Source organism: Wyeomyia smithii, chromosome 3, assembly GCF_029784165.1.
Source record: "Wyeomyia smithii strain HCP4-BCI-WySm-NY-G18 chromosome 3, ASM2978416v1, whole genome shotgun sequence".
Lineage (NCBI taxonomy): Eukaryota > Metazoa > Arthropoda > Insecta > Diptera > Culicidae > Wyeomyia > Wyeomyia smithii.
The window spans coordinates 231834887-231862395 of NC_073696.1; the positions used below are offsets into that span (position 1 = coordinate 231834887).

General features: G+C 37.5%; 1 protein-coding gene across 5 annotated transcripts in view; it reads right to left on the reverse strand.

The window, feature by feature from the left end:
• The window catches only part of LOC129730107 (zinc finger protein sens), a 422944-nt gene that overhangs the window by 43080 nt on the left and 352355 nt on the right, over positions 1-27509 (reverse strand). For all 5 annotated transcript variants that reach the window (XM_055689159.1, XM_055689160.1, XM_055689163.1 and 2 more), the window contains one exon: positions 6171-7011. In XM_055689159.1, the coding sequence (XP_055545134.1) occupies positions 6171-6572 (402 nt within the window). In that variant the 5' untranslated portion in view covers positions 6573-7011. The remainder of the gene's footprint in view (positions 1-6170; positions 7012-27509) is intronic.

The window sequence follows — 27509 nt, forward strand, 5'->3', positions numbered from 1 at the left end:
CAGTGAAAGGAGGCGCGCGATTATCGTTCGCGTTGGAGTGGGTGGCAGCTTCTGTCGCGTTTTGATAATGGCTAGGGACACAAAAATTCATAGGAATGGTTGAATCTTGGTAATCTTGCATTTTTTCCGGTTTGAGCTTTAGAAGTGCACTGTTTTTTCGTTTAGTCGCCCAGTGTTATACAACAGAGTATCCGCTCTATTCGACTTCAATTTATCTCGAACGCTTCTTCGTCGGCGATATCTTTTTTTTAATTTGACTAGTTTAAATGTAATATTGTTGTATTTCCGTTTCGTTATATGTATCGACACTCTAAAGATATTTTATTGTAGCGTAGCGTAAGCACGGTATATTTCGTAGATTGCAGACTGGAGTTTAACGCTTCCACTCGGATTGTATGAGGTACATTGTTTGGGAGTAACATTAAATTAAAACTAATCTGAGATGAAGTAGGCCCGATAGTCATCATTGCGGGCCACGCCCATCTTTTCCGTAGCTTGGGGATATTAGAAAGGATATTGCTGATGTAATACTTGCTAAGTGAGAGGCCACCGAGTCAGTGGCACTCTCGTAAGTAGTACGGAGTTTGATTGAGGGGATTAGGAACTTGTTGATGTAAAAACTATCTATTAAAATAAAAAAATTGACAAAGTTTCATGCATGCAAAGCCATTAAAGATATTTTATTGTAAGCTTTAAGTTACACCATTGGGTCAACAACATTTTTTTTTTTTTCTTCACATAACATTTATTTGACACGGCACAAATACAATTTAATGTTTAACGGCGCCAATTATATCTGATGACTTAAAAACTAAAGCAAATTTTTTATCCTCGCTGCCGACTACGAGCTGAAATTAAGTCTAACTTAAAACTAGCATGGGATTTCCAATCAGTGTTTTGTTGTTCAATGGTCGTCTGATAATCGTCGAATGGCATGTATGGATTCGTTCTGCTGAGCCACGTCGGTCAACAACATTGAACACATTAACATTGAAAAACCTCATGGTGGCTTTGTGGTTAGAATGTTTGTCTGTCTGTGGGAATATACTTTTGTGTCTATACTTGGTCCTGGAAAGAAGACTGCTGTACGAATGAGCTTAAATTTCCAAGGAAACTATTTTCAAGAAGACCAAAGATTTGATACCTATCGCTAAGCGAAATTCGAAACGTCGTTTTTTAGTGACACCCTACTGTTTGACATGCGATAAATATCAGTTCGAGTGTTGTTCTCGAATTGACCATTGACTAAACTACGCAAATGTTCATTTGAACAGCACGCGCGTTGTACGGTAAGCGGTATCGTGAAAAAAAGTTATAAAACACTTTATCAAAGCAAATCGTAATGAGAGTAAGTGCTGTCAGTGTGTGAAACCGTTATTTTTCTAATCCCGTCTTGCTACATGATAGTCATTGATTTAGGTTACTTTTTCTTCAATATTCTCAAAATTCATATTTTTATAAAACTCCCCCCCACCCCCGCTGAAAGAATTTCCGGCAACGCCACTGTGCGGGATACATCAGTACATTAAGCTCGAAATTGCTTGAAGTAGTTAAAAATAAAATTCGGTACTTTTTCGAATTCCATGCCTAATTACTTCGAATTATCGCATTTTTTCCACACCCTGTGCGAATATAAAGCATGGTATTTTGTTTGTGATGCAGAATACTATGCGTGTGCCTGGTTTCAACAGCATCTTTACTGTCAGTTAAAACTGGTTTTATAACGTATAAATTAATATATTTTTGAAATTTACCAGGCAAATCACACACACTTGTGCGTGGCTTCAACAGCCTTCCTGTGGTATACGTTTAATTTGGATCCTTATCGTGTAGTATATTATTTTGCATTTTACTGGGATTAGAGATTGGACTTTTATATTTTATTATTGCCATGAAATACCAATCCAATAAGTTAGAAATGAGGATTACAGTTAGAGAGAAATAATGCATTCACGGTCGATTTATTGTTAGAGAAGTGTATTGAAAAAAATGAGCGCCCGAAGTTTTTAGATTTTTCTGCGATTTGCTAATGTAAGGATTTTTTCGAACAATGCTAGGAGTTTTAAATCGATGAAATTTATAAGAAAACCATTGTCTTGTTGAAAGTCGAGTAATCCTAAAAAAGTTGGATAAATAAAATTTCATAAACAAGTTTTAAACGAGATATCAGAAGTAATATTATGCTTTGAACTGAGATTTCCATCATATCTGTAGCCTTACTCACAGTTTTTCAATAGACTTTTCATCATTAAATAAACCTGCTTTTCAATTTTCAAGGAACATTTTTAATTCAAAACGATGAAAAAGTGATAATTTTAATTCGACATTCAAGAGTTTACTATTGTTGACAAAAAACACAAAATTACAAATCTGTTCGATATGACGTAAACAACATAATTTTTTATACCTAAATGTTCTTATAGGAATAAAATCACCAAAATTTCGAAACCAAAAGATTTATCTCTTTTGTTGAGTATAAAACTTGCCATGAACAAATTTTCATTTGTTCTACATAACAAAATGATAAATTGAAATAAAAATTACATGTATACTCACTTTAATTCTTTATTCGCAGCACGATCTAAACATATAAAAATGCAGCTCTGTCTGTCTGGGATTTGAATGAAATATAAATTTGGCACAACTCGAGAACCAATCAAGCAAATACAATGTTTTAGGGGTAACAAATATGCCATGATGGTTTGACACCCCTCCCTCTTTCGTAAAGAAGGGGTTTCATACAAATGAAACACAAATTTCTTTACATCTTGAGAAATAATCAAGTAAAAGGAATTAAATTTGATATGTTAAGATTTTTGGGAGTAGGAAATATTTTATGGTGGTTCGATATTCCTCCCTCTCCTTGAAAAGACGGCTCTCATACAAATGAAACCCAAATTTCTTCACAACTCAGAACTAATCAAGTAAATGGAACCATATGCGGCATATGGAGATTTTCGGGAGCGAAAAATGGTTTCATGAAGGTTCGACGCTCATTTCTTTACTGGATGGGTGGGATTTTATTCCAATACAACATAAATTTCTATGGTATTTTGACACTCTTCCGTACTCTGGGAGGGCGGGAGGTCTCCAATACAAATTAAACAGATATCTCAACCCGGTTTTCCGGAAAACAATCTAAAATGATCCGGATGATGCACAAAACCCAAAAATCCTCCAGGCGTCATTTTAAGATGAGCCGAATATGATCCAATACACCCCAATATTGGTGTTTTCGGAACCAGAATGACGCTCAGAGGCCAGAAATGGTCTTCAAATGCCATATTGGAATCCAAGATGGCGACTTCCGGCTCCTGAAAAACAGCGATCTAATATCACCTAATATGGGTATTTACGCAATTGTAATGATGCACTGAAGCCACAGATCGACCTCAGACACCATTTTAAATTGTAAGATGGCGTCTTCCGGTTTCTGGAAAACAGCCAATAATGACAAAATACCATCCATTATTAATGTTTCCGGAACCAGAGTGACGCCCAGAGGCCAGAAATTGATTTCACATGCCATTTTGAAATATAAGATGACGACTTTCGGCAATGATGGCAACTTCTGGGAAATAGCCGAAAATGACCGGGAATAGCCGTATTGCTCAAAATATGACAACAAGGTTGAAAAACGGCCCCTATACTGCACACACATGTGCGTGGCCCCAATAGCATTCTTTAGTCTGCTCATTTAAATCGGTCTCAAATCATATAGGCTAATAATTTTGAGATCTTGTGGAATAAACCACACACACTTGGGCACGGCCCCAACAGCATTCTTTCGATCTGTTGGTGTAAACCGGTACCAAATAATAATAACCTAATTGAGCTTTTCAAATCAGCAGACTGAACAAAAATAAACCGAAAACAGCTAAATAGAAAACCTGATAGAGAACATGAGACCTGATTCAACGTACCCTTCCCTACTAACAAAAGTCTTCTTCCTGTGACTTTTGTGGAAATGCAGAGATTAAAACGGTCTCCAAACAGCGAACAAACCTCCATCAACCTAGTTTCAAGAACGAGGTCGGTGCCATTATTGATCTTTCAAGTAGTCACTAAACTGGCAATAAGAATAATGAGAATGGTTGGTCACTCCCAGCTCCATTCAGATGATTTTTTCTTTGCAATTGAGCAATTCCCGCTGAGATCGGCCCACTATTTACATGATGGTATTGAAAACGATTCAAGTTATGTTTTTTGGAAGCCCATGTTGAACGAAAAAAGAAACTGCATTTGGTTGATCAAATTGATGGACCCCCCGATAACTGGAAATCAAAACTTTATTTAAAAATTTTCGTTTTTCTTCAAAACTTGGCTCACAAACATTGCTCTAATTTTTGAATATGAAATATGAATATGAAATAACCTCAACCAACATATCATTAGAAAGGAAAAAGATGGGGCCTTCTTTTGCAAATATCAAAATGGGTAGTCGCCATATTGGATTTGACCGCCATATTGTTTTTTTTTTTCAGAAAAATTGATTTTTGAATAACCTAATCAAATTTTATTCTTCCATCCGAAGATGGATCAAGACGATCCAGGGGACACACTTCCTCCATTCTTTCATACCACAAGGGGAATATTACTTACTTAGAAGAAAGAGAATATTCTCTAAGTCCCAATGGAAAGACCGAATATCTACTAGAATCTTGAAGAGAAATAATATAAAATATGCAAACAAAACTTTACACACCAACATGAATATATATGTCTCTGTGTATAAATGCGAAAAAAAGTCCTTTTCATACTCTTTCTAATGATTGGTTGGTTGGAAATATTCTACGAAGAATATAATGTATTACAGCATTTTCTGTGAGGTAAGATTTAACGAAAAACCAAACGGTCGAGTTGAACATGTTTTGGTAATTTTAATATTATTTTTGTTTTAAACAACATACATCTTTAATTCTCACATATTTTCTGTAAAACAGTATGATCTTTCGAATGCAATAATAAAATTTGAGGTAGGTGGGGTGGCACCTATTCAAAAAACTATTTTTCTGAAAGAAAATAATTTGGCGGCCGAATCCAATATGGCGACCACCCCTTTTGATATTTGCAAAAGCAGGCCCCTTCTTTTCTCTTTCTACTTATATATTAACAAGATCGTACCACCGGTTGATCCAGATTAGCCAGCTAGTATCAAATGAACACTCCTAAAACCCTTTTTTCAGCTGATCTGCATAGGATGTGGCCAGGAGCGTCATTCTCAGTATGATTTCACAAGTTGCAGCTGAATCGAAAATGTTCGGCCCGGGTTAAGTCGCGAAGTAGTATATAACTTGAAATGACTCTTTATATTTGTCGCTCAATGATTGGAGTTTTAAATTACGACAATAGTTTACACAACTAATTAGTGCACATTGACATCTTCAACAATTTATCCCATAAGTCAGTGAGCCCTTTTATGTCGACTTCTGGAGGATTCTCTGTAATTACAATTTTCTCAAATTACGAATGTAAACCAAACATAAACAAAATCAGGATCTGTCACAGTATCATCAAAGATCATTCAAGATTTGCTACCTATAAATATCCGCAAATCAAACACGACCTGCGCGGACTATCGAAGCAGGCGAGAGTAGGCGTGTCGATTAAAGCTTACTACAGCGTACGCCATTGTGTAAAAATAAAACTCTCCAAACCGTTTAACCGTTGTTGTTGTGTAGGTAAATACGTGTTGGAGAGCAACGCTGCTGACTGCACACTCCAAGAGCAATGTCGCGCTGTCAGTCAGAGCATTTTGAATGGCATTGAAAAGAAAGAGTACCTACCACCATAAAACAATCCCATAAAGCCAACAACGGCACCCGCCTCTAGTTCAATGTCGACGTTGTCGGTCGACCGTCCGTCGCTGCATTGGAATCAATTTGGAGTATTATTGACCCAATTAAAATCGATTGAAACAGCAATTTTACAATTAACGGCCACTTTTCACAGTGGGACTTGAGTGGCAGCAGCAGAAGCAGACACTGATCAAGGTGAGCGCTGTAGCCGCAGAATGAATAGACTGAAAAGCGGAGAGCCCGGCTGGAGAGCTCTTGTATCGTCATCGTTGGAGATGGCGCTGATGGGACGATCGGAAGGTAGGCATTGGGGAGAAGGGAGGGCCGGTAGATACATGATTTTCAGTTGAAATGGTAGCAATCAGCACTCACCTGGTCGAATCCTTGCAATGGTTGATTATTGCCGTTGCCATTGTTGCCAACATTGGCTCTGGAGCCAGACCCGCTGCTCCCGCTTCCCGTCGTCTGCTCGCCACTTTGACTCGTCGCACCACCATTAATGGACTCCGGACCGCTTCGGTTGCTACCTGTGCCACCAGCATCTCCAGTTCCCGGTCGAACTCCAGAAGGGGGTCGGTCTCTTGCCGTAGTAACTCCGTTCGCACTGCTGGAAGAACTGCCACCCGTGCTGCCATTGACCGTCATTTCCGCCGTCCCCGAACCGGTCGTCACAAAATCGAAAAAATCCGTTTTTCCCAGATCTTCAGGCCGAAACGATTCACTTATGTCCATACCCGATGAAGTCATTATGCCATTCGAGATGATTTTCAACATAAATATGTTCGATTGCACTTTGCTTGCCACGACAATCCGAGCGAGTGAGAGAACGAGAGAGCAACACAGAGAGGGGAAGAAAGAAGCAAATAAAAATAAACACAAACACAGACCCTAACCGATGGTCCAATTTCGTCGTTCCATGTCCCAGGAACTAATGCGCGCAGTAATGGGCTGAGATTGGCGCAAATTTAAACGTTTTAAAATTGCACTGGGGAGTTCCCGCAGACCGTCGCCGGTTCGATTCGAGGTTATCGAGGAAATTGGTTGCGGTCCGGGACGACAACGGATGAACGTGGCTGGTGGTGCACCGGATAGGGTGCGCTGCTGGTAGGATTTCGATTTCGACAGCCAAAGAGCGGCAGTGAAGCATTTTTCGTTGATCGCTCCAATATGCTTGTAGGTGCGAGGGGTGTGCTCAACTAACTGGGTGACATTGCTGGAAAGGAGAACAAAAAGAAGAACAGAATTAATAACAACAATGTAATTTAATTGTTGTGATTGTAATAAAATTTACTATAAATAGATCAATGGAGTACACACTTAATTTATCTCGGCAAACTTCCCAACAGCTGAACGAGCTCGGCGAAGATTTTAACAATGGCAGCAATATATTTCGACGAACATTCAGCAAATATATCGATCTACCGTAAACCAGCATGTATTGACATTTTGTTTGCCGAAGTTCTTGAAAATTGTGCCGAAAAGTTGTAGAGCATTTCGCTGAATTTATCAGCTGTTGAGTTCTCGGCAATAAAATCTAAGTGTGTAGAATTACATTACCAAATCAGTGACTTGTACACTGTGCAAGCGAGGAACCCGTTACACCACAAATCTAATGGCACGGGTTTGACACGAAATCCGAAATCTAGAGAAAATCTACAAAGCTGAAACATAAACATTCCAAACCAAGCTACGCAGTGCTTCCAATGCTGTTACGCCACTCAAGCGAGCCGCATGTTCACAGATTTTGATCTGTACGGTACCTTCACAGTCAATTCAACACAATTTCCCCCTTCTCACCTGGCTGACGGCGTTGTTTGCCGCAATACTTTCAGGGCGCAAAACACACTCGGGTCAACTTTGGGGTTAATTCAATTTCAATCAAAAGACATAAATCGGCCCCCTCTCGAGGGTTCATTTAATTTGTTCCCCCCACTGAAACGGTTGAAGTCAAATGTTTACCGAGGCTGCTGAAGAAGTTTCTAGCGAAGGGAGAGGTCAAGGCCTAGCTTTTTCGGTCTGTCGGCCAGACAAACGTCACAACCGTCTCAGCTCTCGCCAAGTCAGCGGAGGATTGATTTCAACTCCACCCGTGGAATTGAGCGATTGAGATAATTAATCATTTGTCTGGTGGAATACTGCGTCTGCCAGCCGAACAGACCCGACTATCTAGGAGCCGTTTATGAGTGTGAGTGTGACTAGCGCAGTCGTCGTCTTTGTTTTCGAGGGAGAGGAGTTTGCCTTCAAGAAAACTGGCGGTATTTGCGAATGCTAAAAAACAACAATAACAATCAAGCCTAATTATACCCGAAGCGAGGTTTCACTTTTATCCCAGTTGGAATTCGTTGTCGTTTCGAACTCACTCAGCTCGAAGCTGATGACACTAGTTTGCTGTCGATTGCTGGGAGGGTTTTAGTTCACAAAAAAATGGTTTCTAGTGTTTCGTCTCCCACCGCGGGGGTCATTAATCAAATCGTTTGCTGTCCGCGCGATCGATTGTTAGTTTGGCGCTGATTTTGAACTTTATAAGCGTAGGTGGGCTTCAAAAAAAGCGATACCAATCGCAATCCATTCCAGTTATTGCGTTGAATTAGAAACTATTGATAACTGGTCCATAGCCGGGCGAGGAATTTCCACGCGGTGGTCTTCCAATTGAATAACTTTTTGAACATCGGGGCGTTTTAAATTTCGAACTTTTGTTGCAAAAAAAAGGCCAGGAGCGATTTTTAGGGAATGTATGTTGCATCACCATGCTGTTATTTGCTGGGCACTAAAATTCGCTCAATTAAGTAATCCACCTGTTCATAAGAAATCGAAACAAAACGTAACACCTGCTCGCCACAAACCGAACCACTCACGCCAAGTCTGAGTTCGCAGAAGTAAGAATTAGTGTGGAAAAGTGCACATAAACATAAACTAATCGATAACAAATGTTAACAAAAGGTAATCACCTGCAACGAAACTCGCCATGGTGGGCTGAGCAGACAATCACTCTTAACCGAGCGCAAAGTAACAACACCGCGTGATTGTGTGTGCGAGTCTATATTCTCGAAGAAAAGCAATGCAAACAAAGCATACCAAACCACGGTACACAACAAATAGTCCATAGTGAGGTACAAGTGATAATTTATTGCATGCAAAGTAGCTTTTCTCACGCTGGTTGCTGCTTAGGTCAACAAAGTTGCATTCAGTTGGCGCTCCCCGCCACACCGTGCACCACTCTGTCACGCGACTTTTTTAAATCCTTGTACGACAGGAATCGATCCGGTAGCAGAGCTGGTACACGCTTTAGTTGGAGCGTATACCTATGACTATCTACGCATCACGTAGCACTCCATTTGCTGTTAAAATATCATAAAACGTACGAACATTAAGGCAATAGTTTATGCTAATAATAACAATAACGCAGCAGGCGTGCGCATACATTAGCCGACAGGGCCGACAGCAACAATGGCTAGTGCTGACGTGCGCGCAGATGAGGCCTTGTTTTGTTTCAAAACTCAAAAACCAAAGGTGTTATGTTCAAACATGTTTTTAATAAACAATTTCTATCTCTATGGTTAAAATTATTGAAATGTACTTTATTTGTTGTTTTTATGTACTTCACCCTTGCAAAGAAGTTCGATTTGTTTTCTACTGAAGGCAACTTTACATCGCAGTAAGCATGGAGAACTTTATATATATTTATTTATATATATTTATTTTTAACAGTCGTGAGCTTATAGTCATTGTAAATAATCATGTCAAACCCGAAATCAAAATTTGCAAGAGAAAAGTGATATCAGCTGGTCTCGAGGTACGATGCTGGCCTAACAAGCCAGTCGTCGTAGGTTCGAGTCTTGACTCGGGAGAGACTGTTAGTGTCAGTAGGATCGTAGCGCTAGCCCCGCAATTGTCCTGTACACTTAACGGTTGGCTGCGAAGTCTGTGTATAGTAAACAGAAGGTCAAATTTCGAATCGGAATGTAGCACCAAGGCTTTGCTTTGCTTAGTGATATTTCAGTGCCATAGAACCCTAATTTGAAGTTTCTGTTTGCGAGTGTTTAGCGGTAGTATATCTTAAGTGTAAACAGTATTTCAGGTAAGTTTATTGATGTGATATTTTAAGATATTTTCTGCCTTATTATCTTACATCATATCATCGGTTTCGCCGGAGTTGTGCTAGCACCCGAGCAGGAGAAAATATCATTATAATATTACAATCAGATATTGAAAATACACCTCATTTTGATCTTGATATGGTTTACATAGTTGGTAAAATAACAAAAAATAATACCAAAAAATTGTTCTTCCAAGACTATATGAATAGCAAAGCTCGGTATTCCAATAACAAACCAATAATTTGCATTAAAAATCACTAAAATGATTTTTATAAACAATCAGTAATAAACAATCTTCGTTTAAAAACTTTCTTTCAATGTGATATTTCAAAATCAACTCAAATATCCCATTGAAGGCATAGCGAGATGTGATATCAAAATTTTATGATATTTTCAAATGCAAGTTTGAAACGTGAATATCTTTCGAATAACACGATAAGTCCTCATAGCTAAACATGTTATTGATGAGTTATGATTTTGTTATGCTCTCCTGCCCGGGCAGGGCTAGTAGCGAACTTGGAGCAAAATAATAGTGACTTTACTGACTTTTTTCGTTAAAATAGTGACCAAATAGAGACTGAATAGTGACCAAATAGTGACCAAAAATATAATAAAGAGGGTTTTGAAATTTATTGTTAAACCATAAATAAATTAAATTTTCTGAAATTTACGTCTTTAGAACATAGGATATGCAATGATTTGTTCTCGTAGAAAAAAGTCGAACTAAAATCTGTATCACAATTTCACATTGAAATGGTTGTAATAACACCTTGTTCAATATATTCGAATACAAGTTCTCGATTTATAAGTGTTAATGAAAGTACGCAGAGCCGGATTACGACCGTTTTTTTTATCGTACGAGTACGAGATTTGGAACAGAGGTGCCAGATGTTTTTGAAAGATGTCTGCAACTGTTCGGAAACCGTAAAGTTTTTCTTTATATCTGAAAAAAAAACCTAGCGCATTGCGATCCACAGGCAGAAATTTGCACACAATTTGATAAAAACTGCGCAAATATAAGGCGACCCTGACAATAATCTACAGAAACTAGGAAAAAACTACACACATCTGCAGATCAATAAAATCTAAAAAATATGCATTTTGCAAAGCACATCTGATATCCCTGATTCGGACAAGTAAGCTTGTGGGTTATTTTCTTTCTCTGCTTTACCTCCCATGCGCGCTGGTGTCATTCGCGTTGACGGTGTTGCTGATAGTTGTTTGGTTTTTGCACGCGAAAAAAAGGGAAGGAAATATTTTTTGTCATCACGCACTTTTTGACAATTACATATGAGAGTTCACGCAGGTGCGAACAGCCTTAAAAATCTCTTTCAACGCGAATAATCCGAATTTCAAGGGAATCCAAGGTGAACTCTTATGGATGTAGTTGTGTTATTGGGAGAGTTTCAGATTGAAATGGTCTGTTCAAATTTTCTTGCTGTGAATCGAACTTTTGAAACTTTTTCTCGATTTGTGGGGGCCCCAAAAATGTGGGGTCCCGGGGCCCGGGCCCCCTGGGCCCTCCCTTAAATTCGGCTCTGAAAGTACGTGAACGAATGTATGCACTCTCGAATTTACGCATTGGTGTGTTGGTGGTCTGTTAGTTGTATTTAGTTCTTGATGTGCGATGTAACAAATCCGAAAAGTCGTAGTAAAACGATTTTTAGGCAGTGATTGCCCTTGCACAGTATTCAAACATCTCAAATCGTGTGAAGCTAGGCGAGATTTCGTTTATTAAACCATAAAAAAATACAAGGAGACATTCTCTTTGGGGGATCGTTGAAAATTCTGTCGGCCACGATCATCCTTGCAGATCGTAAAAAAATCCTTGCCGCAAGTCGTAAAATTGTGACTGTTATGAGGAAGCGTGTCCGGCGAAATGATAACGTTCAGTTTGTAATTCCCACCCATCTGAGTATATCTATTGAATCGGTCCACAATATTTTGGCCGATTCTTTTAGAAAAAGAGGCTCGATAGAGTGAAAATGATACTTTCACAACTCGCTGTTCGCCAGTTCATTGTTTCAGATGAGAAACTATTTGTCCTGGAGTGTGACTGATGTTACACAAACAATCGAATGTGAGCAGCAGCAAGAGACAACATTTCAGAGTTCTAAAGGAGTGTTCCTAGATTGCAGAGTACAGCTTTAGTGATGGTTTCGGGAGAAATTTGCAAGCGAGTAAACTTCCTCTGATGTTCATTTACACTGACGCCGAATTTAATGCTGTTCATTATAAAACGGTAGTTTTGGAAAAAAAAACCTTACCCCGTGTCTTCAAAACTCCTCAGAGCTAATTACTATATGTACCAGCAAGACGGCGCATCAGCGCATACTGCGAACTTGACTCAAGGTTGGTATAGGGACAATTCGAGGGACTTTTTGAATAGAAATAAATAGAAATAAATTGCCTGATCTCAACTCAATAAACTTTTTTTTTACAAAATCTCCAACTTGTAAAGCGGTTATCCAGAAAATCTGGGATGATATCTGGGAATCCGTGCCGCCTGTGACAGCTTCGAAGAGCGTTTGAAGTTGGTTAAGCTAACTAAGGGAGGGGGTTTTCAAAATATATTAAAAATAGCATTGTTCGTTCCGAAAATCTGCAAAAACAATACTCAGCCTGTTTGTCCCATCAATGATTTTCCACGCATATTTAACCCACTTGACATTTTCTAATCAAATTCGTCCCACTAAACACTCGTTTGTTTGATCTGGAGCATGGGAAAAATATGCGTAGAACGGGTTATCATTATGGAATTTCGAAATGGTATCTGGTAAACACCGGTAGGTTCGGATGATTGAAAGCAAAATCCTACGAATTGAGACCTAAACACGACTATGCACAATATAAGTTCGAAATTTTTGAATCCACTTCAACCAGGAGGAACAGTTGATTTGAGACAAGCAAATCAAACTACAAACGTAATTCGAAGCATAACACTGATTAAAGACGCGAGTAGCTTGTAGAATAAACCTTTACATTCCTTTGCAGCTCTTAGACAGTTCGTTCGTAACTATTCTGCACTGTTCACTTCGGAGAGAAATTTGAAAACATTGCCTGGCATGAAACTTCTATGATGGAAAAGTTAACAAAAATGCCTTACAAACCGAACTGTCCAAATATTCTGTAAATGAGAAGCAAGCTTTCTAAACTATGTTGCAATACAACAATAGTTAATTTATACATTCGAAGCTAAAAAAGTGACTTTAGTGACCATTTTGTCGTAAAATAGTGACTTTTTAGCGTAAATACTATGACTTTTTAGTGTCTAGGCTCAAAATAGTGACGAAGTCACTAAAAAGTGACTCGCTACTAGCCCTGTGCTAGTTGCGAAAGAAACCGACAGTATAGTAAACTAAACAAAACATAAACGAATTACATTTATAACTATACAATTAAAGCCCTTCGAAAGAGTACTGCAATTTATATAGTAAAGTATTACTTTTTGTTCAGATTTTTTATTCCACGGAGTAACAAAGTAATAAATTCAAAATAACACGATGCTAGTTAAATTATTTCATTTCGACAATTTACAAAAATTTGTTTTTATGAAGTTTTGAATGAAATTTTGGTTATTGACGGTTAAAAACGATCAAATATTTAGTCAACCCATTATGTCCCAGGTGTTAAATGTATCGAACAGAACTTTAGAATTTTTTACGCATAACTTAGATGCAACAAACTCATTCCGTTTTCTGTATTTGATAGCTGGGAATGTTAGGTACAAAAAAAAAAATTCCGATATTTTTCTAAAATAAAAAAAAACTGAAAATCGGCGTTGATATCATTGGATAATTTTTCATATGCCTCTGCGGTAACTGTTCATCGTTGAAATAATGCTGTTGAGAATATCTCCACATTAGTCAGAGTTGTTTTTCTTAGTATTTTGACGTAGAATTGTGTCTTACGGCAACATTCTGGGATAGGGGTGGAAATTGAAAAATCGGAAACATCAAATTAGCTATGCGTCCATTAGAATGCGGAAAATCGTGAATTTATACTAGTAATATTGAATTTATACTGTTTACTTAGTGCTGTTGAAAAATAAGGAGCCTGATGCAGATTTAAACCAGTCAGATTTAAGGCCGAAGAAAATCGTTTACGTAAAATCGAATTGTGGGTAAAATCGAAACAAGATTATTCGCATTTTCAATAACTCGAAACGAAAGGGAACATCGAGTTAATACGTAACTCTCGAAGGAGGGGTGGAAATATTAGCGAGCCATACAAAAAAATTAAGGTCCAATAAGAGAGTGACATGCCGGCACTTCCAAGAAGGTAATTATTTGCGTTACGTAAATAATAGACGTTTTTCAACGGGCCGCGTTTGGCAGAGAACTCACCCAGTACACCTGGAAAATGCTTGGAAGCACCTACTTAGAACAATGGAGCATGTGTATATGTAACAAACAGCTCCTCTATTTTGCTTGAATTTTGATTCATAAATTGACTGGACCGAGTGCCATCTTTGGAGCTCAAACAGTTTGTTTCAGTCTAGTGTCTTCAGCACAGCCTCAGATATTAATTTTGTCCATCAACAAAAAAAAAAAAAAAAAATGCACTGTAAAAAAAAAATAGAATTGTTTTTGTTTCCTGATAAATTCTTATTTTTGCTATTGCTTGTTAACAATCATTGTTTAGCTTAAAATGTGTAGTTGTCGTAGAAAATAATTCTGTTTTTGTGGGTGTTTTGAGATATTTAATTTATTATTATATGTGCGTTTTTTTACAAATTTTTGTTTGTATTGCTGTGTATATTTTTTCTGGGAAAAATTGTCTACAATTTTGCCGAAGACACTATACTAATACTAACTTATACTAATTAAACAAATTGTTCTGACTTTATTTTAATTTTTTTGTTTCTTATTCCTTCATGATCAGACAGCCATGAATGTTAAGCTAACATTTTTAATTTTGGTAATGAGTTTTTTTGAAACAATTAGTTTTATTCTCTTCCTTTTAAATTAAACAATTTTGACGTAGGACTACGTCTTTGTTTTCTATACTAGATTACACTTTGTGAAATTGAAAATGAAACTGGCAAATGTTGCGTCAGATTTCAAACGATTATAGCAAGCGAACGACTTAACGCATCTTAGTCATTCATATGTCGGTGGACACATAAAATGTGTAACCATTTTTTTATATAATGTTCAACATTGTTGCCCTACTGCTTAATGGTGGAAAAAGGTGAAAAGTTCCAAGGTCAAGATTTCCCATACATTTCCCTCGTTATTGGCTTGCTTCCCGAGCACAGATAACAATAACATGGACGAAATAAATTCCACTGCCTACATATTTTGACTCAACGAAGTGTTTTGGTTTGTTTGTTTTTCTCTAAGCTGTGTGGCCACACCCCAATGGCAAAAATCTACTCTGAACTCGATACAAAAGACTGCGTGTAGAAAATTCAGCTTCAGTCTAGTTTGTCACACAACAGCGAGTGGAGTATACTGCCCCTAGTTAACATAGTTGACGTAAGAGCCAAAATGACCAATTCAGCTTCCTATCCCTAAGATACATACACTACAAATGAAAAGAAAACTATTTTGTTCTAAAACTTTTGAGAAATATGGGAAAAACGTTTTGGCGTAGCTGCCAATTGGTTGCAAAAACTGGCGTCACTCCATACAAGGTGCAATTGTCTATGTTAAGTCGTTTTACTCGACTGTTTAACTACTGTCGGTTTGTCTAAGTTAAGTCGTTTAATTCGACAAATATTCCATGGAAAGGGGAAAAGGGGAAAGGGGGATTGAATTCTTGTATTGTATATTAATATTATTACAAACACTCAGTCTAAGGAAGGTCTAAAGTCACCGTGTCCTTTCCTCCTACTAGTGGATATTTGCATCAGATGAAATAATTAAAACGTGTGTGTATATTACGGCGGGTAAATTTATTCGATTTGCCAAAACGTTTTTGGTCCTATTTTTGGCCCCAAACAATCCTGACACTACCGGAAGTGGATTGATCGATAGCTCTCTAAGAAAAAATATGCGAAAAAGTTTTCCCATAATAATTTTCATACAAATGTATGTACATGCATATGTAACGCACCAATCAGAGGCACGAGTAATCCATATTCGGCATCTTTAGCATTGTCTGGGGGTCTAAATTGAACAAAAAAACAGTTTGGCCTGGCTCTGTGCTGTCAAGTTTGCATTTTTCCTTGTAACGATTACCCACCTTAGCGTAAATGTTTTTGTGCATGTGTTTATGTGTGTATGTGTGTAGGTTTGTATGTGTGTTTGTGCGTATTTGTCTAATTGAAACTGCCGATGGACAATAACTGACGTTTGATCGAAACACGATTGATAAAACTAATTAAACTGTGAGGCAGAGTAGGAAGTAATCAAGTTTTTACGCCAAGCTCTGCAAGCAATCTGCGAGAAAAATGCATGTTTATTCGCACAAACTGGCGTAGTGATTTTTCTGGATTAATTACCATGGGCAGACTCGCATAATCCATGGGGCCTCTATTCAAACATCAATCTTCATAAAATTGACAGACTATTTTGTTGAAATTGTATCTCAATATAATTATTTGGGCTAATATAACAAAAACGCGTTTTTCTCGCAATGATGGCGTTGCTTGCTACGTCAACTATGTAAACAGGGGCAGTATAGCTGTTAGAGGTACGCGACATTGAGAAACGAGAGCTGCATACGAGTTAACTTCCAGGCAGTGCGGATCATGTTACCTTTATTTTTCATACGGCAGCAACAGTTACCATCGTACGCTGCAGGATATTTTGCTGGCACAGCTACTGGAGGGCACAGCGGAGGGCAAATTTTATGCGTGGCCAACAAAATATTCAATACTACCGGTGGCGATCATCAGCGTTCTATAGCACGAATTCCATACTGAAGATTATGGAATCGGTTTTTTTTTTCAGAACTATAGATGCTTGAAAATAAGAGTTATGAGAATTTTCACAACTACTACTAGGGTAAAATTTTCAAGTATTCATGCATCGTTAGTTTTACAATAACGACCATTAAATATAAATGATAGTGTTGCCTATGAACAGTTTATCGCAGCATATACACCAAAGTCGCTTTTTACGCGGGGGATACGTGCCGCGTAAAAAAACCGCGTATATTCCGGAATCCGCATAAAAAACCGCGTAAATTCCGGAACCTGCGTAAAAAAAACGCGTAAATTCAGGAATCCGCGTAAAAAAACCTGCGGTAACTCTGCATTCCGAGAAAAGGTAAACCGAAATCCGCGCAAAAAAAATACCGCGTAAATTTACGGAATCCCCGTAAAAAACCGCGTAACTTTCGAAATCCGCGTAAAAAAAAACGCGTCAATTCCGGAATCCGCGTGAAAAAACCTGCGTAAAAAACGCGTAAAAAGCGACCTTAGCTTAATATATACATTTAGTCCTACGTCACCATTTCATACAACTCCTAGGGCTGTATACCTTGTAGTATTTCAAGGTGTATATTATTTCCGGAAAGACATAATTATCATCTACAACTTTTCATAAGACATCACACTGATCAAATAATTCGTTTTGGCTCCCTTCAATGTTTAAAATCGCGAGGGTAAAAACAGTTAACGGCTTGAGCTAATGCTAACATTATTGATTTTATGATAGCGTCATATACGTTATATGGAGAGTGTCTCCAAAAGGCAAAAATGAAAAAGTGTTATTTTTCATATTCATTTGAATGCAAGTTACAAACATCCTCACTTGCATACAAATTTTCATCAAAAATATTCCATTTATTTCTTCTCGGTGTTATTATTTTTCATTTTCACTGATAGCCACAGTATAAAGATCAACTTCAAACGTCATTTTGAAATTCGATGACTTCCGGATGGTTGAAACCAGCCGTAAAATTTCCGAATACAGCTTAATATGAGTGTTACTGGAGTCAGAATGGTGCCTAGGTACCAGATATTCCTTCAGACGCCAATTTGATGTGCTGACTTACGGTTTCTGAAAAACAGCCAAAACGACAATAAATTCATGACATTTAGGACATTTTTGACATTTATGACATTTATGACGTTTATGACATTTATGACATTTATGACATTTATGACATTTATGACATTTATGACTTTTATGACATTTATGACTTTTATGACATTAATGACATTGAGGACATTTATGACATTTATGACATTTATGACATTTATGACATTTATGACATTTATGACATTTATGACATTTATGACATTTATGACATTTATGACATTTATGACATTTATGACATTTATGACATTTAAGACATTTATGACATTTATGACATTTATGACATTTATGACATTTATGACATTTGTGACATTTATGACATTCATGACATTTATGACATTTATGACATTTATGACATTTATGACATTTATGACATTTATGACATTTATGACATTTATGACATTTATGACATTTATGACATTTATGACATTTATGACATTTATGACATTTATGACATTTATGACATTTATGACATTTATGACTTTTATGACATTTATGACATTTATGACATTTATGACATTTATGACATTTATGACATTTATGACATTTATGACATTTATGACATTTATGACATTTATGACATTTATGACATTTATGACATTAATGACATTAATGTCATTTATGACATTTATGACATTTATGACATTTATGACATTTATGACATTTATGACATTTATGACATTTGACATTTATGACATATATGTCATTTATGACATTTATGACATTTATGACATTTATGACATTTATGACATTTATGACATTTTTGACATTTATGACATTTATGCAGTGCTAATAAAAGTAATTTTCCCCAGCAAAATTCTTCGAAAATTACAGCCAATCATTTTCAATTTTCACTTCCAATGATCGCAGCACTCTTTCAGATACACTAGATTTTCGTCCTAGTAACATGCTGTTATACTCAGATGAAATAGATCGCGCGCATCGTTCACGGTTACGGAATAAAATTTGACGACAAATCCAACCAAAAGATCTTCACTTCAAAGCGAAAAAGAAAAACAAACAGTCCACTCAACCAAAATGAACCTCTCCGAAACACTTTTTCACTGACACTGACCGATGCCTTGACTATCTTCGTTAACTGATAAACTGATTTTTTTTGTCTTGCTTTCATCGCATGAAATATAATGAGGTGTTTTGACAGTTCACTTCCATGCAAAAAGCGGGAAGGGAGAACTCTGAAAGGATTGTAAGAAAATAACGTTTTTGGATGCTTTTTTTCACTTTCACTCAAGAGTGTCAACAAATATCAACCCTGCATTTATGACATCTATGACATTTATGACATTTATGACGTTTATGACATTTATGACATTTATGACATTTTTGACATTTATGACATTTATGACATTTATGACATTTATGACATTTATGACATTTATGACATTTATGACATTTATGACATTTATGACATTTATGACATTTATGACATTTATGACATTTATGACATTTATGACATTTATGACATTTATGACATTTATGACGCTTATGACATTTAGACATTTATGACATTTATGACATTTATGACATTTATGACATTTATGACATTTATGACATTTATGACATTTATGACATTTATGACATTTATGACGTTTATGACATTTATGACATTTATGACATTTATGACATTTATGACATTTATGACATTTATGACATTTATGACATTTATGACATTTATGACATTTATGACATTTATGACATTTATGACATTTATGACATTTATGACATTTATGACATTTATGACATTTATGACATTTATGACATTTATGACATTTATGACATTTATGACATTTATGACATTTATGACATTTATGACATTTATGACATTTATGACATTTATGACATTTATGACATTTATGACATTTATGACATTTATGACATTTATGACATTTATGACATTTATGACATTTATGACATTTATGACATTTATGACGTTTATGACATTCATGATATTTATCTTATTTATGACCTTAATGACATTAATGACATTAATGACATTAATGACATTAATGACATTGATGACATAAATGACATAAATAATATTTATGACATTTATGGCATTGGTAAATGACTGGACAATGCGTGCCATTTTCGATCAAATTAAGGTAATTGTTTTTAGTTTTAAGGCAAAATGCTGCTTTAACATGCAAAATATATAAAATTATTTACAATTTTGTCATGTTTTCTAATTTAATTTACTTAAACATAAAAAATACCATATTTTTCAAAATTTCTTCATATGCTGAGTCATATGTACTTTTCAAATTGAGACCAAGAGATTTTTTTTCTGTTTCCCTCAGAAAAAAATGACTAACAAGTGTAAATCGTATAGTTTTCATTAAAACCTTAATAACTTTGAGTAGAATTGAGATATTCAAATGCATTGCAAATAGTTTTTCTTATAAAGCCCTAAAAGTCATTTAAAGACGGTTTTATGGTGAAAATTTAAATAAAAAGATAATTCGAAAAAAGAAATTTTTTCATCTAAATCAATTATTTTCAAAGACAGAAAAAACTTTATTTTACAAAGATACTTAAAATAAACTGAGCTATAACATTGTAGAACAACTTTTTCTTCTATTTACAAAAATAAAAAAAATTATATTTGATTTATGTCGTTTTCGTTTTCGCGGTGTAGCTACACTCAAACGACACTTTTGACACCGAAAATGTTTTATTTGACTTTTCGGACTACCCTTTTTCTGTCTCTCCCTACACTTTTTCTATCCCTGACGACACCCTAAAAAGCAGAGTGTACCAACACATTCACACGTATCTGTCAAAACTGGTTTGTTTTTGTTTTCGTTCCACGTGGTAAAGTGTCAGGTAAATTTTTTCTCAGCACATTTGCGAGATAGACATATGAAATGACGAATGCGTTAGTGAACAAAACAAAACGAACTAACAGCTATCCAATTATTACGCATAACAATGCAATGACACTGGAAATGTTTTATTTGAAGCTGCAAAGTATAGCACGGAAAAAGTGTAGCTACACCGCGAAAACGAAAACGACATTAATCGATAATTTGGGTCACCCTTATTTTTAATAATTTTTCAATAAGCGCTCTATCATATGTAAAAATTTTGTAGAGAAAAGTTTTTCTTCAAAATGGTGCTCAAGAGTTCTACATCCAAATTTCCTCCTGAATTTTGTTTCTGGACCATTGTGCAGTGTTTTAAAACATGAAAACCGTTTTCGTCAGCTTCAGTTATAGTATATTCGACAAAGTTTTTGTATATTTCAGGGGGTAACTCTTTATTAAAATAGATTTTTGATTTATCCACTTCAGAGTGAGACGAAAATTTTATTTTATTATTACTTGGTTAATCAAAGTGAAGTCTTTAAAAAATTGTAGGTAATCTTACGTGAAAAAACTTTGCTGAAGACTACACTTTTCACTTTTTATTCACTTTCACTATTTAATTCTATCACTTTTCACTTTTCACTTGCAAATACGTATTTCGGCACTGACATAGTGCCTTCGTCAGTGCTTATTTGGACTGTGTACGTATTTGCAAGTGAAAAGTGAAAAGTGATAGAATTAAATAGTGAAAGTGAATAAAAAGTGAAAAGTGTAGTGAAAATTTTTTTATCAAGACGCTCGAACGTAAGTGAATAAATTTGCTGAAGACACTTTGGTTCTATCTCTTGTAAATCGACCACATAGACATTTTCAAAATTACTAACAATCAAAAAAATTTGTTGGTCTTCTTCTTTTTCTAATGTGACTTTAGAGGCCTGCCGAATATACATACCTTAAGCCTATTTTCAACAGCTACAAAAAAACTGCAAAAACCACAATCTATATTCGAAAGATGGAGGTTAGTATCAGCTTTTCTAAGTGGTTTCACTAGTTTCTTGCAGTCTCTTGGAAGCTTGGGCGTCAGTGAACAAAATATTTTTTTTGGTTCTGTAGCGTTTTTTATGTATTTCTACGGACCATAAAAGACCAGAAAAGAAAATAATCTCAAACTAAATAGAAAATGATACCTAATTAAGCCTAAAATCACCGAAAAAGCGCTTCTAAAGGCAAATAAAGCAAAAAACATGTCTGAAAGCATGAAAATGCCAAAACTGAAAATGATCCCAAATTGAGCTCAGAATCTTAATCGTTGAGAAACGCTTCTACCAGAACAGAATCAAATTAGAAAATGATACGGTCACTCTTAGTTGACATGACGTAATTTACCGACAATCCAGCATTCAACACTGGGCCCATAACCTTGTAAGGCCCTTTTTTTCATTCCTAATTTTTATCCTGATACAAAATAAATATTGACATGTGTTATAACAGATTGCAATTGTTAGATACGATGAAAACGAACATTTAGTTGAACCGCTAGAATCGACACGACAGTTCAAACCAGAAAACAATCAACTGCAAGATGCTGCTCCGCGTACACAGATCAGACCAAGACTTCACCGTCCCTATCGCACCGACAACTATGAAATCTGCATACAATCGATCGTGATTCATCAATAAAAACCTACCCAACCGGGGCAGCGGCATTCGCGCACCGTTTGCACGAATCTTCCGAGCAGGAAGGCGGAGGCAGGAATTATGCAGTGCAGAAAGTGCACTCTGCTCGAACGCCTGTCGCCGATTTTTGTCGCCTTCCACCGTAGCAGCGCTGCACAGATTGAGTCGTCCCGATCGACGGACACTGTGGATATTGGCATGGGACATCTTGCAGGTGGCAAAATTTGCATCGAAATCGCCATTCATCGGTGCGGTTTTCGCGTTGCACCGCTGGAAGCGGAAATACAATAGAAGAGTTGATTGTCTTCTTATGGCCGCGTGGAGAACGTTTCCGGTTTTGTTTTCTTTGCTCCATCTATTGGTAATTAGCTTTTATTCAGTTGAGAAAGTTAGGGCTCCAGTTTCGATCCCCAGGGGGTCAGCAAACACCTACAGCTGTGTTGCATGATCGGGAATCAGAGTAAATACCGGGGCAGCAGCTGTGCTGTCCAGGCTTAGTTTTATGGCTCACTTTGGGTGCCGGCTGCCGTCATCATCTGCGTGAAATGTGTTCTCTGCTTTGGCACACGACCGAATCAGGCGAATCATAATCGACATTCCCTGGCCGGATATGGTGTCTCGGTTCAGTTGATCTAGAATCGCACTGCAACCATCGTGATAGCCTCCGGGTTTGCCAGCCAGTGCTCCACCACCGTGTGCTCAGTGAAACTCAGTAGGCGATAGCTTTACCCTGCAGCAGTTACCGGCCTGCTGTGGCCTCTATGAAGCAAGCGACACAATGTGAGCAAGGGCTGCTTGCAGCCTCCGATGTCATTATCGTAAAGAATTCAGCATTGGACATAAAACAAATACCCTTGGCTGGTTGCGGCAAAACATAGTCCGCACACTGTCGGAGGAAATTATTCAAACAAAGTGCTCCTCGATAGTTATGATAGTGTTTTCTTAGGACATTAGGGCAGAGAAAAATCACGATAATGATAATAGCGCGAGCGTCTCTTTAGTAATCATGCTAGATGGCGCGATGATAATGATTATAATCAAACCTTTTCACCTAAGCAGGCATTTCCCTCCCTGCATTTACAGACTGTTTAACTAGGAGGCGACGATCCATTTAGCTTTGTGTTAGTTAGCCCACTTTCTTCCTAACTGTAGCTCCGACAGATTCAAAAACAGCTGTAATGGCGACGAAAATCGCCGCCACTGCAACAACAACAGGCAATCAAATTCCGAAACATCAACGTCAACACTAATGCACGAACGCTTGGCCAGAGTCAATAGTTAAAACCGATCTGCCCCTGCGGAGAAAACGAAGCCTGACGGAACCGTGGAAATAAGTCTATCAATCAAATGCTTCAGCCAGCCGTACGCTGAAAATATGTATCCAGATCGCTTATGGTCGAGGACGATTGGCCGTGCAATGCGTCACTCCGATTTGGCTCCAATTATTAGCGCGACTCGCTAAACAGTGTTATGGAACGGGAAAAAAAATAAAAGAGAAATTTCAAACTCGCGGGGTTCATAATGGATATTTTCGATGCCGTTTTAGAGTTGCGTTCCTACCCTAGGACATAACCCTTACAGCTGCAACATAGCCGAGATGATTGTCGCAGCATGGCACCGCGTCCGCCGTGACAATCCAATTAGGCACACGTGACGCCCGGTTGATGTACAGCTGCCCGAGCGATGATAGATCGAGTTTTGATGAATGTTCGGACCAAAAAAATGTAGAACACGAAAACTGAAGGTCGTGCTGAACTACGACGCAACGGGCCAGGTGTGTTTTCGGAACGATTAGTGATAAATGTAGAGTACCACACTGAAAGCCAGTCAAATTTGTTCCAAAATGTCAAAGGTGCCGAAAATATCAAAAATGTGAAAATTGCCCAAAACGTATAAAATTTCAAAATTAACAAAAATGTCATTAACGTCATTTTTGTCTAAAAAGTTATATATGGCTAAAATATGAAAAATTTTAAAACCATTAAAAATATAGAAACTAGAGAACCTAAATTGAGGCGGAATTGCCGTTGTCTGAACTAGTCCCCGAGCTGTGCTGTCCTCGGCCTACCTCTAGTCTCCTTTTGCTCCGCCTCCTTTGGCCTCCTCCTTCCTTGTGATACAGTGAGATTCTAAGCCCTCTCCCTCAGCATTTTTCTTGTTGGCTTCATCATAATCGTCTCGTTGTTGAGCTGGACCATGCCTTCCTTGTAGGCTAGCCCTACTGAGCAAGAGTCTAGTCTGATTTCTATCTCCTATCTTGCTTATTCTCCATTTCATTCTATATGTGTAGGGCTTTGAAAGTAAAATTTAAAAAACGGAGCAATGGACCAAATTTGTTCAAATTCAAATGCTTATCACTCGGTTAGTTTTAAATAAATTCATCCTTGGATTAGTCGATTAGAAAAATAGCTATGCATCCACCAAAATGCAGAAAGTTGTAATTTGATCATGCGAACGAATGTATTATTGAAAATTGTCAAGCCTTGTTGAAGCGCACATTTCGATCAACGCAGCACAGTCGACAGCGCTTGCACTCTTAAGGCTCAAACAAATTTCATATTAAATAGATCAATATGCAACACGCAACAGCTTCCGCCTGACATCAGCAGAGTTGGGTTCCTCTGCCGCACAAGTGCAATATGCAACACTCTTGACTGGTAGCAAATCACTTTTTAGTGACTTGATCATTGTTTTGAGGCTAGTCACAAAAAGTCTCTATTTCCGAGGCAATTCAAATAAAGTAACTTTTTTTTCATATTCATCTATTTTGTGCTCATTTTTTTCAGTGGGTTCAATATGACAGCTCAGAGATGTTTATATTTCGAAAACAGCCAGTTAATGTCTAGAGATTAATCGTTTACGACAGTCAATTTATTAGAAAAATGAGCAAACTATTTATTCGACATTTTCGATCTGGCTGCAAATTTGCACAGGTGTTCCCATGGGCTAAAATGTAATTTCGTTCTATTAATATTTTTTTAAATCATTTTTATATATTTTTGAGCTTAATTTGATGTATCTGAGCTAGTGAAATTGCACAGAGAGTCACGTATATGGCTGCTTGGGATTAGTTTACCATCTTCAACGTACAACAATTCAGTAACTTCCGATTTGCACAGATCGATAACGGCGCCGGTCACGTCCATACGATCGTTAGGGTAACGAAGGATGTTGATAGGAAGGACATGTAACAGTCGTTGTTGTCGGAGACCGAGTTTAACTGTGCATCTCCACGACTGCGACGGAAAGGAAGGGTTGTGTCACCGTGATAAGTGACAGAATCGAACAATGTTGCGCGCGGAGTTAACTCATGATAAAGGCGAACGGTGAGTAGCTTCACTGTCAACAAACGCAAACCAAGCGAGCGGAGCGCAAAGCCCATCTGCTACCAGGAACAAACAACTGTTTAAACGAGCACCGTCAAGAAAGCAAACGAGCAAAATCGCGCCAAATGACCTGGAAATACACATAAATTAGTCGACCATTTTTTGATTTGAAAGAAATTCCGCGCACGGGGAAAGCGAGAGAAAGTCCGCCGTGTGTATACGCTTTATTTATTGCGTCCGTAATAATCGCGTTGAATTGTGTTGCATAGTGCAAGAAATTGTGAAATTCTTGTGACAATTGTAGTCGAGGGAATTTCTGGTTGATTCCAGTATATTTGAAGTTAATTACTAGTGAGGAGATTCAGGAATTTTAATTTTATTACTGATGTTCATGTGCAGTTTATCGCTCTGTAAATGGCTGCTTAGAAAATGCAGTGCTGTGTTGGTGACCTTTCTTAACGTTCGGGAGAGTGTATTGTGTTCGAAGTCCACCGCAGTAACATCCCAAAAGCTATCTTCTGTGTTGCGATGCTCGTCGTCGATGGCACTATCTGCTGCGAGGCATGGAAACGGTTTGTTTATGCTCGTTCGTTCGCGAGCGGCGGCAAGCTTGACTCACTGAAAGCAGCTTCTGTGTCTAAGATAAGTGCATACTTTTACAGACATTTTTACAGTCATGCCTCGATATAAGGCTTTTTTTCGTTACATTATATCGAAGCACGAAAATAATTATTTTTACAATGATGCAAAACTCTTGGTGGTTGCTCAAGGATGCGTAAAGACTTATTTTCCGTCACCTGGCAGTATGTGTAGACCTGTCTTTAAGACAGTTTTCGTAAACAGACGTAACCAGTCACAAAACATTGAAATAATGTCAATTTTACCCCATTTAACGATACATATTGGTTTCAAAACTAAATAGAAAACTAAAATTCGTAGCATTATACACCCCAGAAATAATTGTTGTACTTTAATTTTGAGATATTTAGGGGAATTACGTTGTATCGAGGTGGAAGTTGCGTTGTATCGAGTTACGTTATATCGAGGTTGCCTTATATCGAGGTATGACTGTATTTATGAAAACTGTTGGTAGTTTTCACCGACATGAATCAAACACTTTTTTTACATGGGACTACGTCTTTCTTCACTATACTAAGGTACCTTCTGGGAAAACTGGATTGAACATGTAACGTTTTTGGTTGGCGGAATGGAAGATTTTAGATGCGAATAGCGCTCAAACAACTGTTCCGATTTCAATAGTTAATATACCGTTGGAAAGCTAAAACATACAAGATTTGTATAACATGATAATTTCAGTTACCATTTTCTTATTACTCCGTGAAAATTGCGGGAAAGTTTGAAGGTCGAATAACCACATACATTTTTCATACGATTGGTATATTTCCCTAACGCAGACTTCAAAAACATAGACGAAATGATGCCAGCCGATTGGCATCGCATTCATCACCCAACGTAAACGACGAAGAAAGAAAGCAGAGATGCTTCCACGTGATTGGTTCTTCCCCCAATCACCCAAGTTCCCCACCCCACACTGAGTGACACTATAAAAGGACATGTCGTGTTGAGAGACGCTCATTCCCTGGTCGACCGTCAAAGCGAAAAGTTCGGCTTGCCTTCGATCTGAGTTGGACCCCACCAGTGGTAATCTAATTCAGATATCGTTGTTGGAATACAGCCCGAAACTGGACGTGATCGGCACTGGGGACCTTTGGAAGCCGTTGGAAGGGACCATTGGAAGACTTGGAAGCCGTTTGGATGCTGCCGATAGTAATTT